A 19,549-nucleotide genomic window follows, 5' to 3' on the forward strand; every position below is an offset into this window, starting at 1 on the left:
CCCAGTGCTGGATCAATAGTTTGGTGGCCAAGGAAGATTGTATCCAGGACAACAGGTAGCTGCAAATGGCTCTAGTATGTTTCTACAAATAAGAAAAAAATAACATTGAGACGCTCATAGCTGAGTTTTTATTCTCTTCAGTGCTGTTGTGTGAATTTTCTTTCTTTCTGACTTGCAATTAGGATACAGAACACAGGAGAAGACTGCCAAGTTGACAGTGAATGCTAAAAAACGTGTACCTCTCTCATTAACTAACACATAGTTAAAGGGCTCTCTTATTAGAGAAAGAGATTGAAAGAAACATCTAGTAAGAGATTTTTATGCAAAGCTGACTTGAAGTTTTGAAGCTTTTAGAGTCCTGAGAGGTTATCTCTAAAATGGCAGATTCAGGATGAAGTAATGCTATGCAATTCTGAGTAAAGAGCATATTAAATGAGACTGGTGAGAACATACTTAGATGTGTGCATTCCTTAAAATAATGCTAAATTTTTGAAAATATAATCAATAACTACTAAATATGCACAGTTTTAAAGTATAGGTTTATGCTTTTTTAACAAAAGATAATCAGAAGAGTTCCCATGACCATGTCTAAGAAACAACTAAGATTTTAAACCAAATGCCATCATTCAGCAGGTAGAGAAATATACGCTAATTTTAGCCCTAATGCCTGCTGGAAATAAAGTCTTTGGAGTGATATCCTGGCAACCTAAACTGAAAAAGTGAAGATGAAAAGTCAAACAATATTAAATTAGGAACAATGATTTTAAAGTACTATTGTACAAGTTTTATAGCACCACCCACACTTCAGAGCCTGAATGAAAGCAAATTCATTATGTCTCCCAGTTCTTACCTGTACCTCCATATTTGTCTGCCATGTTAATGTCAATGTCAGATTTTAAACTCAGCATAGTCCTAAGGACATCATCACTGCCTTTCCCAGCAGCCCACATAAAAGATGTTCTTCCTTCAAGGTCTGAATCATCTTTCACTGAAGGATGTTTTAAAAAGACTTTAACTGTTTCCTGTTAAGAAAACTTCATTTAAAAATTTGAGACAAGAGAGTAGTATTTTTTTATGGTAACAAAGCCACTGTTACATGTGATTGCCACTAAGAAGCAAAGTATTTTTCCGTTTTTGAATCAAATAATTGTTTTTTTTTTTACTGTTGTTGATGATGTTTTTCAAAAAGAGAATTGCAACCTCTTGTGAAGTAACAGAGACTGAGAAAATTAAGGGGCTTCAAATTGAGCTTAGAAAATTTGCATAATTGTTAAAAAACCATCTCTGGGATTGGAAGATTATCCAAAGCAAGTATTTTTTGAATAAACATCCATATGTTCTACCATTATTTCTTACACCCATTAGCACAATTACTTAATTACTGGTATCTGTACATATGTTAAATTTGGAGCCTAAGACTTGGATTGAAGATCTTGGGCAAGTCACTTAATCTCTTGGAACCTTGATTTCATCATCTGTAAATAGAGATAACAGATCTTATCTCATAGGTTTGTGTTGAAACATGGATTGCCTTCTGATTTCCATAGATTGACTAGCCCGGGCCAACTGAATTTCTCATCTGTTTGTAAAAAGAGATCCTCTTCAAAATCTACTTTGTATTTTTTTGAGATCTTGGAAGATAAAAGATAATAGCTTGCCAAAACCCTAGGTGGTAAAATAATTTTTCATGAATGCCAGGAAGGAAGGACTATAGTTATAGTTGTTCTGAGTACCAGAGAGAATGAAGGATGGGAAATAAAATACCGGGGGTGCCAAAAAAACGTATACACATGACTTGTATTCATCTTTTGTTATCGGTATATATTATTACAATTTTAATACAGTTTTTTCTTTTCCTAAAATGTGTACACATTTTTTTGGCACCCTCTGTATTTTAGCAATCTGAGTACTCAGGTATTCAATGTTACATTTGTGGAGGTCAGGAAGATGGAATTATGCTATGCTAATGATAGCATTCTTATAATTTAATGAAACCAAGGGTTTCACTATGCACACCATGTAGAAGGCAGCAAAATCAAATGTGGTTGCTTTCATATGTGCCTCTATGGACAAGTCTGCGGTCCTTGGTGGCCACTCATACTCAGGAAGCTGAAGCAGCCTAGACACTACCACGTTGCTGGCTGGATTGAGTGACACAATGGCTGGAGTAAACTATAAAGGGGGGTTAGGAAAGAACTGCTAATGATATCCCATATCTTTGAAAATATCAATAATTCATATTATTGCTTTCTCAGATATATAATATACATACCGTGTGTTTCCCTGAAAATAAGACCTAACTGGACAATCTGCTCTAATGCGTCTTTTGGAGGAAAAATTAATATAAAACCTGGTCTTATTTTACTATAATGTAAGACCAGGTCTTATATAAGACCACGTATAATATAATATAATATATAATATAACATAACATAATATAATATAATACCAGGTATCATATAATATAATACTCGGTCTTATATTAAATTTTGCTCCAAAAAACACATTAGAGCTGATTGTCCAGCTAGGTCTTATTTTCAGGAACACATGCTATTAGGTTGGTGCAAAAGTAATTGCGGTTTTTGCAATTATTTTTAACCTTTTAAACCGCAATTAAATGGCCAGTAGACTGTATCAATGTCAATTTCCTGTTTATGATATTGTATTATACTTTTGCAAGCTGCTACCATTGGGGTAAATTGGGTGAAGGGTACATGGGATCTCACTGTTTTATTTCTTACAACTGCAAATGCATTTACAATGATATCAAAATTAAAATTTAATCAAAAGAAAAAACTGTCATGTGTTACTTACAGCAAAGTTACTCTGAGCTGCATAGTGCAAGGGTGTTGCTCCTTGGCTGTCAGATGGAATTGTTCCAGACTTATTTCTTTCTAAAAGGAGATGGACAATCTGTGCGTGGCCTGAAAGCAGACACACAAGGTAGCTGTCACATACCAAGGACATTAATTTATATTCTATGTAAAAGAAAGGGGTTAGAAAAATCACTCGTACATAATACGGCATTCAAAATGGTTTCTGAATAGCAGCCCCAGTGCAGCCTCTTCTAACTTCTCATTAAAATACTATGATAAAGTAGAACAAAGGCAGACACAATACTAAAGATTTAAATGTTCAATCAGGAATGAAACGACACTAATTATTATTAACAGATTGAGAAAAAAATGATATTAGGTATCAGCTCATTGCATTCCTTGGCTTCACTTTATAAAACTTCCCATAAGAAAGGAGGACGTTGTATCAGAAGCCAGCCCCTCTCAGCCATCAATGTCCCTTAGTCTTCAGGTTCCACTGCATAACCAATCAGGAGTGCATGGCTACTCTCTTCTACTGTTCAGGAGAACAAACTATAGTACGATCTCCTGCAATCTCTAAGGTATCCTATCCATTCCCTCTAACCTCCCTCTTCCAGTCTTTTAACATGTAGGCAGTGATTTCAAATCCCAGAAAGCAAGTGAGCAGGAATAATGAAGTGGTGGTGTAGAAAATACTCTACAGTGCATTCTGGAGGATGTGGTCTCCACAAGTGAAGAACTGTAGAAAGAATCAAAGAATGAACAAACCTGGCAGTCGTATATTTAGGAAACCTGAATTTCATAAATTCTCTTGCTTTAGCATACTGGGGAACCAGGCAATGAAGATGCCACATTAGCAGAGTAAGGAAACACTGCATGAGAGTTAGGCAGAAAAAAAGAATTTAGTGAGAGTTGTTCTCATCTACCTGCTCTCCAGCTATAGTTTAAGATCAAGTTCTCCACAACACAGATGGACAAAAGTAGGATCAAAGGCAATCTATGCCACACAGTCAACTGAAACACATCTTACCTTCTTTGAAGGATAAAGAGAAACATTCAGTAAAGGCTACATGAAAACACTCTACAGGACAGGGAAATCAGAACACCATCAGACAGATGAAGCGCATACCTCAGAAAATGATCTAGAGAAGGATCCCGAGGAAAATTCAGGAAACTGTTTGGCATCCTCAATTTAGTGCAAAGAGATGGCCTCTATGAAATGAAACAGAATATCCTAAGAAGAAAGTAGACTGAAATGAAAAGGTAATGGTAAGAGGTAAAAAGGGAAACAGACTGAGACAAAAGGAAATACGGATGAGAGAAGGAAATGAAATAAAATCTATAAGGGGTAGAAAGAAAGCAGAACTTGCGGAACAAAAAATCAATTTAGTGATGTGGAGATAAATTTGTAAAGTCCTCCCAGAATGCAAAAAAAAAGAAAAAAGAATGAAACTGCACACTGAAATGAACTCTAAGTAACAATTATAATTCTGACTATAAAACTGAATGCAAATGTAAAAATCACTTTCCAAAGAGACAATGTGTAACTTAAAAAACTAAGATCACAATAATTGGGGGAAAACCTCAGGTTATATTAACAAATAATAAAAAAGCAGTAAGTGCGCTAAATTCCTCATTTTACATAGGCAGTAACTAACAGATGCAGTTTTACTCTTGACTCTGACTCAGGCTTAACAGAGTTCTTGGTCAATTTAAAAATAACCACTAACAAAACCTTAAAAACCTCCTGAAACATTAGGTAATTCAAAACCAAATAACAAACCTAATCCACACACCAAAAGGCAGAAAACAAACAGGAAAACAAAAGAAAAATTAAAAAAACAAAACAAAAAACACAACACTCAAAGAGATTTGAGCAGAATATCAAGAAAAGAACCAAATTACATATATTTTTCTTTTTTTTTTAAGGAGGGTGCAGCTCACCACAGTGACCCATGCGGGGATCGAACTGGCAACCGTGGTATTATCAGCCATCACGCTCTCACCAACTGAGCTAACCGGCCACCCCCATATTATATATCTTACTTATAACAATGAGTTTTAATAGGTAAAACTCCTTCACTGAAAGAGAAAGACTCTCAGATTGCCCCCCCCAAATCATACACATACACATATATGCACCCTCTCACCTAAAAAAAGTGATCTCCAAAAAGGTTAAGTAAAAGGTATATCAGGAAAATATGAAGAGAAAAATCAAATATGATTGTTTTAGCACAAACATAAAATTAAAGCTTTCTTCCCTAAAAATAAAGGCATTGAATGTTAAAAAAAGGTTTATTTTACATTTGTATTTGTCAATGAATGCGCATTATTTTTATAATAAAAATTAAGATATGATGTTGAAATTAAAACTAATATATAACAGAGAATACATTTATATTACTAAACTTTAAGCATAAATAGATTCAGATATAAAACAATGTCACATAATTAAAAATTAAAATAATTAAATAGGAGATGGGAACTAGGGAAGAGCAGGCATAGTTTCCCATACGCATGCAGTTTCTCCTACTATTGATCTTTTGATTCACATTCAACTCACCCAGTAAAGCTGCCCAGTGAAGGGGGGTTCGAAATAAGTTATCATAAGATGTTATGTTGCAGCTTTCGTATGAGGTTAAGACATCAACCACTGTCACGTTCCCATCAGCGACTGCAAAGTGAAGAGGAGTTCGACCCTCGTAGTCTTGCCAGTTCAGTAAAGACTCCGTGGGAGCAGCATCCTATTTTTAAGGAACCAGAGACTTCAGACAAACAGAATCCTCAATAAATCACATTTTACATAAGTATTAACTAAGCAATTTCCTAAACTTCTATATTCTCTTTCAGCACAAGTGATAAAATTCAGAAAAAAGTATACATCAAAACCTTTAAAAATTATTTTCATACTTAACTATGAAAGATAATAAATACCATGTACTGACTATCTAGATTAAATAGGTATCAATATTTTGCAGAATGTGCTTTTTTATCTGTTATGGATTGAGCTAAAGCTGTATGTTTTGTTCTTTTGCTACATATGTATATGTCATAAACATTACATGAATTTCATATGTGTGTTTTCAATATTTACACTTATGAATTATGCTATGTATATCCTTTGGCAATTTTTTCTTTCAACACTATACTTTAGGGTATCTAGTTCATTTGTTAGACCATAATTTGGTTATCCATTCTCCTATTAAGGGATATTTAGGCTATTTACATTTTTTCCACTATTAACAATTATGCTGCAATGAACATGCTTCCTTTACTTGTCCCCTTGTAGCACATATGTGACATTTTTCTTTAGTTTAGACACCTAGAATGGGAATTGCTGGGTTGAAGGATATCTGCATCTTTAACTAGATATTGTTAAGCATTCTCCACATGGTTGTACCAATTAACAGATCCATGACAATGTGTAAATGTTTTTATTTCCCTAAATGCTGGTACAAATAAACCATTTGGTATTATCAAGCTTAGTATATTTTTCCCTTATAGGTATGAAAGTCGTTTCACTGGTGTTTTAATTTGCAATTCTTTTATAAATGAGGTTGAGATTTTTTTTTATCATATGTTTATTGGCTAGTAAGTTTTATTTCTCTGTAAACTGACAGTTCACAACATTTATTCATTTTTCTACTGGATCTTTGTAGCAGATATTATGATGCACTGCTTAGGTTCCCTTTCAAGACTAAAGGACTTATTTCCCCATCTGCTGGGAGTGCTGCCAGCAGATGACCCTCAACAGTCAGCCTTCTGGAATTGTTTCAGCTACAGAGAGCTACCTCACCCAAGGCCATGCCCCTTCTCAAATTAGGTCATATCCAAAGCCAAGCCTTCTTGCCCCAATTTGCGAACTGTCTGAAGGGTCATTCCAGATTTAGAGCTGCTTGTACAGTTAGCCGATTTATTTTACAAAAAAGAGTATGAAAGGTATTATAAAGGCTTCAAAAAAACAAAGAAATAGAATATTACCACAATAGTATTTTAGGTCCTTGAGTTTCCCAAGGACTAAGACATGTTTACAAGTAAAAAAGTGGCAAATCTGTGAGGAAATAAGATATTAAGACTGAGAATTATCCTCCAAGGACTTCAGATATTGGAATCAACACATAAAGAATATAAAATAACTATCAATGAAACATGTAAAAAAATAAAACTGAAACAAAAAGTGAACAAGGACAAAAACTATCAAAATGACCAGGCAGATTTGAAAAAACCAAATAGAACTTTTAAAAGTGAAAATATAATCACTAAGGTTAAAGATTCAATGAATACGATAAACAATAGATTGGATTCAGCTGAAGAAAGACTTAGTAAACTGGGAGACAGATCTGATTTAATTACTCAGAACATAGCAGAGAGAGACAAGATGATGGAAATGTAAAAAAGAAGTTAAGGGCATGGACAATAAAATGAAAAGGTCTAAAATATGTATAATTAGAGACAATAAAAGCAACAGTAGAGAGAATGAAAAAGAGTCAATATTTAAAGAGATAATGGCTACATATTTTCCAGAACTGAGATGCAATAATCAGAATGTATACCAAACAAGGGGGGAAAAAAAAGTCACATCTAGACACACTGTAGCAAAGCTGTAGAATGCCATATAGAGAAGAATTTAAAAGCAGCCTAAGAGGAAAGACAAATCATCTCTAAAGGAATGACAATTAGACCAATAGCAGACTCTTTAAGAGGAACAATGAAAGGCAGAAGGCAGCGCAATAATAGCCTGAAAGAGTTGAGAAAAGTAATTGCTTAGAATTGTGTGTACAGGAAAACTATATATTCGAGAGCAACATAGAAATAGAGACATTCTTAACAATTAAAAACAGAGAGTTTACTACCAATAGATCTACAGTAAAGGAAGTTCTAAGATTTATATTTCAGGAAGCAAGATAACTATAGAAGGAAAATTTGAGGTTCATAAACAAATGCAGAGCAAAGAAATTAGTCAACATGTACATAGAAATAAATAACCATTGTATACACAAAATAATATCTTTTAAAGTCTAATTTGTGTTGCAAGAAAATAGGACAAAATATGAAAATTTCATAGCACATAAGTTGGAATCTGGGAAAGGGTGATTAGAAAACACCCCTCCAAAATCTACGGATATTCAAAATTAGTAAAAAAGGATAGAAAGTTGGTTAAATATATACTCAACAAACAAAAATATTAATTGCATTTCTATACACATGCAACAACCAGTTAATATATTTGTCTGCCACAGACCAATAATTTTATGACATACATTAAAAATGAACAACAAAAAAGAACAATCCAATTAAAAAGTGGACCAAGAACTTGAATAGACATTTCTCCAAAGAAGATACACAAATAGCCAACCAGCACGTGAAAAGACGTTCAACATCACTGATCATTAAGGAAATACAAATCAAAACCACCATGACATGGTACTTCTCCCTTTTGGATGCTATTATCAGACACACACACACACACACACACACACACACACACACACTAACAAGTGTTAGTGAGAATATACCCATAGATAGGCTAAAAAAAAAAAGTTCAAAGCAGCACTGTTTGTAAATAGCAAAAACCTGGAACAGTTACAAATGGCTGTCAATAGCAGAATGAATAATGTGTGTTTTGTTTATAAAATGATACCAAATAGCAGTAAAAATTAATATTTTATAGCTAAACACAGCAATATAGATAAAATCACCAGCATAATATTGAGCAAGAAAATCATGTTGCAAAAGAATATGTAAAATATGGCTCCATGTATATAAAATTCAAAAATATTAAAGACTGAACATCATATTTTTTAGAAACATGAATATATATGGTACAACTATAATGAAAATCAGTGGAATAATAAATCCAAAATTGAGGATATTGTTTGCCTCTGAGAAAGAATGGTACTGGAAGGTATCCAGGGGATTTGAAAGGTAATGGAAATGCACTTTTTCTTAAACTCAGCGATGAATACATGAATATTCATTGTTTCCTTATTCTTTACATTTGACATGTGTTTTACAAATATTCCCTTACATCTCTTCACTAGTTAATAAACACAAGTATAAAACAAAGTCAGGGGTTGATAAGTAGAAATTCAGGAAAGTAGTTTATGGGGGACAGAAATGAGCATGGCACGGGGAGAGCATGCATTTGGAAACTAGCACATAGAAAACTTCTCTGTGGTCTTAAATAGCGGTACTAAAATGTTTTATTTCTTGAGGGATGGGTTCACGTTTGTTGCATTCTTTTGCTTCATAATTTGCTTGTGTGCCACGTACAGTATATGCTTTTGTGTATATTGGATATTTCATAGAGAAAAATGTTTTTGGAAAGGCCATCCAGGTCTAGTGGCACCACCGTACTCACCAGAATACATCGCACTGTATGCACAGCACTCGGATCCTTGTGGTTGGCTGCCCAGTGCAGTGGGATCTTGCCTTCGACATCAGGAATCCCAATGTTGGAATCATGCTTGATAAGCAGCTTCACATGCTCAGGGTTGTTGTAGTAAGCACTCCAATGCAGAGCCGTTTGCTGCAAAATTGAGCGATTTTCAGAACAACAACAGTAACAACAGTAACAGTTAACAACGCAACAAGCAACTTTCCCCAAGCTTTTACAGTGTAACAGGCACTGTTGTAAGAGTTTTATATATTTTATCTCATGTAGTCATCACGACAACTGGGAGGTAAGTACTCCTGAATTTACATGATTGAGGAGGAAACTGAGCATGGCATCTTCTCAAGAACATAACGGCAGTAAGTGGCTGAATTGAGATTTTAACCCAGGCTCTCTGACTCCACAATCTGCCCTCTTAATCATGGCAGGCATTTAGGTCAGCAGGTACTGATAAATGATAATACTGAGAAAGAGAAAAGCAGCCCAGTGATTTATGAATAATTAACAAAGTAAGTGATGATCTTGATTTTGCACCAAGTACCTTAAGAATGGGATAGAATGTTTTGAATTTTAATATCTATTAAAAAGAAGATCCATACATAGGAAATCATACATCAAGAATCTGTTTCTTACATCAAAGGATAAATTTAAGTGTAACTATAATTTTACAAGATAAATTGTTAGACCTAGTTATTGATGATACATTTTAAAAATATAGCAAGATTTGCTTTATTTTAGATAAAAATTAAAAATTAACATCCTCAACTTGTTTTAAAATTGCTTTTGTATTCTCATCAACATACCTCAGTAAGACTGGTTTCCTTACTAGGAAAGTTATTAAGGAGACACATAGAAACTGTTTAGATATACATTATCCCTTTCTAGTAGCACTGTCATCAATCCCATCTAGAAGTAGATCAATCTAGAATAAGCAGGAACCAAGCTTATTTGTCACATTAAAAATTTTAAATACTGACATATGTGGTATTCATTCAATGTGCACCTATAGGCATTAATATGAAGAGTCATTTAACTTATTACTATTTATTGAGTAATAATCAGAACAAAAAGTCACAAATAGCAATTAATTGCCTGTGATTACATTTTCAATAAATAACATACAGTTTCATGATTCTTTTCTTTTCCCATGTTATATTTGTTCTGAATATATTTACTGAAATTTATTATTATGTTTGTTGAGTCTAGGAGTAACAAGTTTGGGGTTGTACTTTCTATATCTTTGTTTTTTATTTTTCCAGTAATTCTTTTGTTTTCTTACTATGATAAAATATATTAGGCTGGTGAAAAAGTAATTGCGTTTTTTTTGCAATTATTTTTAACCTTTTAAACTGAAATTACTTTTGCACCAACCTAATACATAACATAGAATTTATTATTTTAAGTGTTTTTAAGTGTACAGTTCAGCGGCATTAAGTACATTCACATTATTATACAACCCTCAGCACCATCCACCTGTAGTTTTCATCTTCCCAACCTGAAACTCCATCTCATTTAACAATAATTACCAATTCCTACCCCCTCACAGCCCCTGGCAAGCACTGTTCTCCTTTGTCTTTATGAATACTCTAAGGTACCTCATATGTGGACTCAGACAATATTTATCCTTTTGTATCTGACATTTCACTTAGCCGAATACCTTCAAAGTTCATCTAGGTTGTATCATGTGCCAGAATTTCATTCCTTTTTAAGGCTGAACAATACAGTACTGTAGGTATAAACTACATTTTGCTTATCCAGCCATCTATCAATGGACATTTTGGTTGTTTCCATTTTTTTTACTATTGTGAATAATGTTGCTGTGAACATGGATGTACAAATATCTGTCCTACTTTCTGATTTCAATTCTTTTGAGTGTAAACCCAGAAACGGAATTACTGGATCATATGGTAAGTCTATGTTTAATTTTTTGAGGAACTGCCAAACTGGTTTTCACAGTGGCTGCACCATTTTACATTCTTACCAGCACTGCACAAGGTTTCAAATTTCTTTATATTCTCACTAACACTTGTTTGTTGTGTGTGTGTGTGTGTGTGTGTGTGTGATAATAGCATCCAAAAGGGTGTGAAGTACCATGTCATAGTGGTTTTGATTTGTATTTCCTTAATGATCAGTGATTGAACATCTTTTCATGTGCTGGTTGGCTATTTGTGTATCTTCTTTGGAGAAATGTCTAGTCAAGTTCTTGGTCCACTTTTTAATTGGATTGTTCTTCTTTTTGGTGTTCAGTTTTAATGTATGTCATAAAATTATTGGTCTGTGGCAGACTGGAAATTAAAAAACAAAGAAACTGATCCTTCCCCTCAGATATTTTGAGAATCATTGCTCTACGCTTTTTGTTTTGCTCTCTTTTCTGTGCCTGCCTGGATGGTGTAGATCCATTTTCCACCTGTCTGACTGGATAACCTCCCATCCCTGTTCAGTACAGAACAATATACAAATGCTGAAAGACAGTAGAAAGTTTCTAGAATATTTGGGGAAGATATTATAAAGTCCAAAGACATTCATAGCTTTTTAAGTAATTAAATGGGTGTTTGTGGATTTATCAAAGCGCTCTTTTCAGTAAAATATCAGCACTAGAAATGCTGTGAGTTAGGCATATTAGTTTACAGTAGTTGTAACATAAAGTTGATCACAGAACTTTGGGTCATGTGAGTGACTACTAAATAACATCTGCAAACTACATAAAGAACACTATGACAATGAAAGGATTATTGAATATAAACCTAGTGGATTTAATCATAAGAGTTTTAATTACATGGGAATGTTAGAGTTAGCAAGACTCTATAATTAAGTGCCTGGAGGAAATGAAGAGGATTATTGCATTCGTCTAATTAAAGACCACATTTTTTTTTCCCTGTAAAGAATGATCAGAGCAATAACCAGTCGATCAAAACAATGACCAATGGATACAATATGTTAAAATTCAAGGGCAGAGAAGATAGCAGATCTTAGCAACAAATGCCAGAGCAGATGTTAGAACCAAAATGAAACTAATAATAATTATTTTATAGCTAACATTTGTTGAGAGCATATTCTGCCCTGGGCATTGTGCTAGATACTTTATATATACATATATATATATTATGTGCTCAACACTTTATATACTGTATTATCTCATTTTCTCTTCAACATCTATTACCCTTTTTTAACATATGAGAAAATTGAGGCATAGAAGAGTAATTTGCCCAAGGGCACAGAACAAGTAGGTGGCATCTCCTCGATGGAAACCCAAGAAGTGTGATGCTAAAGCCCAGGCCATTCAACAGCTATGCACTGAGTACCCTGCTCCGGGTGCTGGCGCCCACCATCTAACCCCCATGGTCACTGTTCTGCCTAGCTGTCAAATAATGGGTTTGGGGGTTAGACAGGCCTGGGCTGAATTCTAGCCCTGCCACTTAATCTCAGACAAAATTTTCACTTTCCTGAGCTTCAGTTTCCTCATCTGTGTAAAGGAGATCATACTACCTACCACACATGGTTGTTAGATGGATTAAATGACAGAATTTAAGTGAAATACTTGACAGGGGTATGGAGACTTGGAATTGTCCTACCATGTATTTGAGCGGTAATTTGGGCCTTTTTTCCTTGAGGTTTCACATCATAAAAGGAAGCAATTGCTTTCTGCTCTTATTTGTCTTTGATTTGGGCAGTCGTTACCTTGTTTTTATCCTGTGTGTCTACTTCTCCTGGTGCCATAAACTTCAGCAGAAGCGCCAAACACTTGGGGCTCTTGTGGCGGGTGGTCAAGTGCAAAGGAGTCATCTCTTCCAGATCTTTCTGCATCCAGTTTGCTCTACGTGTTAGTAAGAGTTTCATGAAACGATAATTTCCCTAAATGAAAAACAAGGGACGGTAAGAAGAAACTTAGTTTGGAGCCAATTTCTTCTTTTTAAATTTTAAAACATTTTAAGTATTTTAATTATTCTGCTAGAGTCATAACATTCAGATAAATTAGTAAAAGGAAACACACTTATAATTCTGCTACTCTATCAATTGTTTCATTTTTCATGTTTCCTTCAAACCCCTTTTTATATGCATATTTCGTTGTGTTAAAGCAACATAGTTTATTTAACCCTTCTAATATTGTTTCTAATATTTTCTTTATAGAAAATGTTACAATGTACATATTTTTTGCATAGAGTTTTCTTACCTTTTTCATAAGAATAAATTATCAGGGACCAATTTACTGGGTGAAAGGAGTCTGTACATTTTATGGTTTTTGGTGTATTCTCCAAATTGCTACTTAGTAGTAGCAATAAGTATATTAGTTTCAGCACATCAAACCAATAAAGTACATATTATTTATATTAAAATACAATGACCTCGTGAAATAAGCCTTCAATATGCTTAGTACCACAGATATTTCAAAGTCAACATGGCCCAACTGTATTACATGATCAAGTTCTCTGGCTGCTTCATGCCTATTTATCTCTCCCTTTTCAAAGCGTAATGGGCAGGGTTATCTGTCCTTTTCATCTTCTGAGATCCTCTCCATCCTTAACCTTGTTGGAACTTTAACATCATAATGCATTGATGTTCTACTGTGGAGGGCTATGAGTATTAGTAATGAAGACGTTGGTTAATTAAGCAGCCCCCACGCCCCGCGATCATGAAGACTGTGAGGCTGCAAGGCGAAGGGGACTCGCTAGAACAAGGAGGAGTAGAAGGACGAGTGGGAGTTGCCTGCTTGTGCACAGGGGCAGACACAGGATGCAACTCAGCTCAAGGGTTAGGACGGAGATCAGAAAGAACGAGGCTAGAAAAGGGGCCTGAAAGACTGTGATTAGGTGGGCAGACTTAGAGTGGACTGAAAAGCAAACTGAATCAGCTCAGTTACTTCCTCTCAGAGGCTTGTCCTTGCGTGCCCCAAGTTGAACTTACTTTGTCCTTCTTTATTCTAGCTTCCTCTCATTTCGTTCATACTGCTTTTCTCTGTTTGTACTGACATGAATTTGTTTCCCTTCACTGTGATCTCCCTCATAAACTGTAAGCTACATGAGGGCAGAGATTAAGCTTTAGTGACCACTGTGCTTGGTGTTAATTCCTGGCACAAAATACGACAGGTGCTTAATAAATATTACGTGAAGGACTGAGTGAATAAGAGGAATGAAATCTCTTGTAGAGGTTTTGTTTCTATTTAAAAATTCTTATTTACAGTTGCTACATTAGATTGTAACCATTCAAGAATACTACTTCTCAGATATCTGGTATTTCGTTCCTCTTACTTTCTAATGTTCCACCTAATGTTCCATGTATCTGAGCCTCGACTGTAGTGAACATCATTTATCTGGACTTCTCATTTCACCCAGTGTCAGCTTTTGAGATGGAAGGTACTAAAATTTCCTCAAGAGGGCACCCTGCTCTAAATCTCTTGCCATCTTTTCTTTGAAAAGGAAAAAGTGCCCAGGAAAAACAAATCTATGTGGTACTTCATACCAAAAAATAACGCTTGACCTTTCTGAGTATAACATTTCAAATATTACAGAATAATTCATCATGACCTTTTAGAGGTATTAAATCAGACAATTTTGATTCTGAAATTTAGAGGAGAAGGAAACTAGAATATGTTGGAGGGGGTGACTAGTGAGTTACAGACAGAGTGCTTGGCATGTTTACATTTTACATTATTCTGAGGATTCTACCTACACAAAACACGATATATCTCAGTGATAATTTGCTCATTCATTCAACAAACATTCATGAGCCTTGTTCCGAAGCAGTAAAATGTTTGCACTTAATTTCACTTATTACAAAGCTCTTTGACATAGATTGCATCTTTGCTCCTCACAGAAGTACCACGGAAAATTTTTACAGGTTAAATAAAGTATCTTCCTGTGCCTCTACTGCCTCTTCTGTAAAATAGGAATAATAATAGTAGCTGACATTTTCATGCATGTGAAATGATAAAGATAATATTTGCAAAGTTCTTAGAATAGTGCATAAAGCAAATGCTCAGTAAATTTCTGCTAGTTTTATTATGAACAGTTTTCCAATGTGGAGGAGGCAACAAAACATCACTGGCCAAGCGGAGCCAGGAGTGGCCTATGACAGAAGGCATGCAGATAGAAAGATGTGACTGTGCATAGTCTCCATAGTTCAGCTAGTGTTTCAGGAGAGAACCAAGGTTAGGGACAGGTTAAAGTAAAAATAGTTGGAATATAAATAATGGTTTTTCTGATTTTTTTTTTCACATGGAGAAAGATGTCCATACGCTGTCTATAGATAATGATGATTACAGGGCCGACAAGGTCATACCCAATAGGAATTTGGCTGGTACCATGGGAAGGGGTCAGCTATATGATCAGGTCAGCTTCTCCTATTCCCAAGGACAGAGACACATCAGAATGCTGTAACTAGAAACAACATAATCCATTTGAACCAAGGTCAACATCCTTAGTCTCATGAATGAGCATTTATTAAATGTCCAGTGTATGTAAACTCAATTCCAGAAATAAGCGGAGGGGACAGCGAACTCTTAGAGCTAAAATCAGGAGAATATTTCTAGTGTTCGTCGACACGGGGAAGATATTAGTTTGAGGCCACAAGCTAACTGATAACTCTGTGAAGGTTGTATGACTCTGGGGACACGTGACAGGCTACTCTGCTTCCTGTAAAGCCCCCTCAATACAAAAGCAAACAAACAAAATGTCTAAACATTTCCTCACTATTGCTTCAAATTAGGAATTCTTAAGTTTTCTGGTTTATTCTTGTAACACAAATACTTGGGGGAGGATTTGGAAGTTAATCATTTAGGATCACTCTTAGGGCCACATAGAACCTGATCCTGAGCTATAGACTGTTTTAGGATCTGCTTTTATAATTTCTGACTGGGTAGAAAATAGTAAAGAGTGAAGGAGGTTACAGATCAAAAGAGTGTATGTTGTTAAGAAAACTCTGGTAGTAAGTGAGCAGAAGTGAGAGAGCTGACGTTACAGAAAAGTCCTCGTTTAGTCACTAAAAAGAAAAAAACATTAACTCTGATATGATCAGGTCAATTATGCCACTGAAATGTGAAAAATTTTCTAATGTCGCTGAAACAGTGACATTTTTTTTTTTTTTTGTTAGGTAGTCATAATCTTCTTAATCTTCCCATAATTATTAACAGCAAGAGCTTCTTTTGTCTGTAATGTAAATGATTACACCATTTGGATTTTCCCCAGATGCATGAGAAGGAGTATAATCTCTGCAAGAGTGAAATAATGAAAAAGTTCTCTGACTGACCTGGAGAACAGAACTTGAAATGAATCTGGGAAACCAACCAACCCAAAATGCTCCTTTAAACTTTATACCATAATTTTGTCTGTACAGTTCCCTAAGATGAACCCTTTTAGAAAAAACATATCGTCATTAAATCTTAAAATAATATAGAAGTTTTGAGTGAAATACCTTGATATTTTGCTTTAGATTTTTCATTTTTAAAATTGTTTATTTTTCAATTATAGTTGAAGATTTTTCATTTTTAAAGAAATAAAACATAACAGATATGGTTAACGTTCCCTTTTTGCCCTTCCCCAATTCCATTACCTTCTCTCCCTCTTTAAGAGACTACTATTTTGAATTTGTGTTTATCATTCCAGTGTTTTAATACTTTTATTTCTTACAAATATATGTATTCATTAGCTACATAGTATTGTTTTACATGTTTCCAATCTTTGTATAAATGGTACTACATGAATCACTCGCCACCTTTTACTCAAAGCAATATTTCTTGAGATTTATCCAAGTTGCCTTGGTTCATACATTCACACTGTGGAAAGTATTCTGTCATATGAAAGTATTCTGTCATATGAATTTATTTATCCTCTAGAGGAATATTTAGTATTTTTCTCATTTTTCACTATATAGACAATATTGTGATAAATTTTCTTGTACATATCTCCTGGTAACACATTTCTGAAGCTGGGTTGAAATTGCTTTCTAAAGTGGCTACTCTGATTCACATTTCCACCAGTAATACATGAGAATTCTTATTTCTCTACATCCTTGCCATACTTGGTTTTGTCAGACTTGCTAACTTTTGCCAATAAAATGCGTATACAATTGTGTTTTACCATGGCTTTCATTTTCATTTCCCTGATTGAGGTGGAATGTTTCTATATATTTGTTGGCTATTTGCTTCTGCCTTCTGTGAATAGTCTTTTTGTGTTGTTTACTCATTTCCCATCTTAGCTATTTGTTTTTTTCTTACTGATCTGTAGGAGTAATTTATATATTCTGGTATTAATTCTTGGTTGGTTTTGCAAATATCTCCTCTCTTTGTATGGCTTGTCTCTTATATCTTGTTTATGCTTTTCCACTAGTAATGAATTGAATAGCGATGTTGTTAGCTTTTCTAGCATGAGATTTCTTTATATATTTTGGAATTTTTGTTTGCATGCTCATTTTAAAGAGAAGACTGTTTGCTATTGTTTTTCTTTCTTTCTTTCTTTTTTCTCTTTGCTCACCCTGATAGCTGCTAACACCCATCTCTTGATCTGTTATAAGAATATGTTCTTACAATGATCTTTTGCAGCCCTATTTCTAGTGATATGAGGCTATCACTTATTGTCACTGAGCTTCCTGGTTCTGACACTTGATCTTTGTCCTGCTCCTGCCACTTCCCTAGACAAACAGTTCCTCCTAAAGCTTCTCTAGACAAACAGCTCCTCCTAAAGCTTCTCTAGAAAAACAGCTCCTCCTAAAGCTATGGCTTCATAATAAAGCACAGATTACCCCCCCAAATTCTAAGTATTTTTTTTTCTTTAGTGTAAATATGACCACTTTTCACTCACTCAGTGTGAAAAAAGGGAGTGTATTTCTTAACAAGAAATATCTGAAATCATGTGCTACAAAACTACTGTCTGTTCCTGGTAAGTGCCTTAATCATTAACTTCCAGACAACTGGCAGCTGATCATCAAAACATTCTAGATACCCACCTCTATGTTTCTTCCCAAAATGGCTACCATAGTTTGTACATCTGGCTCCTAGGAGCCTTTGCTTTTTGCTTCTTCTTCAGTTGAAACAATTACTTTAACAGCCTCCAATATTCAAGATTTGGTCAACCCTGACTATAGCAGCCCCCCTGGAACACCAAAGAGAACAGATATTTTACCCAAACCAATATTTTGGGACATACATGTTATCTGATTAATAGCTTTGCATTTTTGTTCTCTCTGTATCATCAGCACTTAAGAGTTATTCTCATCGTAGTTGAGAAGAAAAGCAATTGTTCACTATATATACAAATGTTCACTATATTTTTTATTCATTTATGGCTTTGTATATAATTTTGTCCTGGGAACATAACTATATCTCTAAGACCACATAAAAATATAAGGTAGGCATTCTGCCATATTTTATTGGGAATCCTAATCATATTAGGTACCAAAAGATACATTGTTTAATACTGAAATGGAAATAATGAAACATGTTATTAATTCTAATGATATTTATATAATTATATATTTATAAACTCTCAAGGCATTTACCATATTAATTTTTTAAAAGAATCACCATCCCTAGGAAGTCTATAGGTCACAAATATCAGTAATGGCTGTAGACACCAATGAGTCTTGGAAATACCACAATAGCGTTGGGAGAGGCAATGTGCCATGACCCTGAGTGTCCCTGCATGTCCTTATAGGGTATGCCAAGAATGCAAAGCCTGGACTCCTTGTTACCTGGGCCATTTCTCAGAGCTGAGTTTGCAGTGAGCAATCTTAGGGAATGAGGTAATATCACCCTTCTGGACATTAGATAAAAGCAGGCTTGCTTACTACTGACTAAAATCTGGAGATTCCCAAAATTCAGCATTCCTCAGATGTCATGTAAACCCATTGTGTGCTCAGTGTCCATCTGGGCTCTGCAGGTCAGGTTCAGGAATGAGAAGACTCCCTGAGATCATGTCCAAGTAGTGGGCAAGGTTGGGGAGGTCAGGGACCCCACTGTCTTATCTGTTCATGAGTCTGCATGGTGAGGAGTAGCATTAAAACAAGCAGCCTTAATGTCTGGGCAGAGGAAGGGATGCTAGCCTGCCAATGGGTCAGCAAGCTGATAGGCAATGCGGTCATGGCTGCTGAGCCAAGGAATCTCCGAAGTGAAAATAAATGGTGAGAGCAATGAGGACCGTGCTCTTCAAGACAGAACTCTGGGTGGACTGGAAACATTAGAAGTTCACTTGGTTGAGACACGAGTGAGCAACTACTCAAAAGCGAAAGTGAATGCAAAGCCTAGTCCAGAGCCAACTGCACTATATACCTACCCAATCGCTACCGTAGCCTGACTTGTCTAACTTGTCTGGCAACAGCACGGGGTGTATAGGCGGCCACTGTTCGAAGC

The 19,549-nt window shown here is 35.2% G+C and overlaps 1 protein-coding gene across 2 annotated transcripts in view; it reads right to left on the bottom strand.

Annotated features, from left to right (window-relative positions):
* Positions 1 to 19,549, bottom strand: part of INVS (inversin) — a 117,364-nt gene that overhangs the window by 46,283 nt on the left and 51,532 nt on the right. For both annotated transcript variants that reach the window (XM_019729227.3, XM_019729229.3), the window contains exons 4-8: positions 12,889 to 13,062; positions 9,178 to 9,345; positions 5,380 to 5,560; positions 2,815 to 2,924; positions 851 to 1,022 (exon numbers count right to left, since the gene is read on the bottom strand). In XM_019729227.3, the coding sequence (XP_019584786.3) occupies positions 851 to 1,022; positions 2,815 to 2,924; positions 5,380 to 5,560; positions 9,178 to 9,345; positions 12,889 to 13,062 (805 nt within the window). The remainder of the gene's footprint in view (positions 1 to 850; positions 1,023 to 2,814; positions 2,925 to 5,379; positions 5,561 to 9,177; positions 9,346 to 12,888; positions 13,063 to 19,549) is intronic.

This window comes from Rhinolophus sinicus, chromosome 16 (assembly GCF_057876585.1).
Source record: "Rhinolophus sinicus isolate RSI-liver-muscle chromosome 16, RSI-T2T, whole genome shotgun sequence".
Classification (NCBI taxonomy): domain Eukaryota; kingdom Metazoa; phylum Chordata; class Mammalia; order Chiroptera; family Rhinolophidae; genus Rhinolophus; species Rhinolophus sinicus.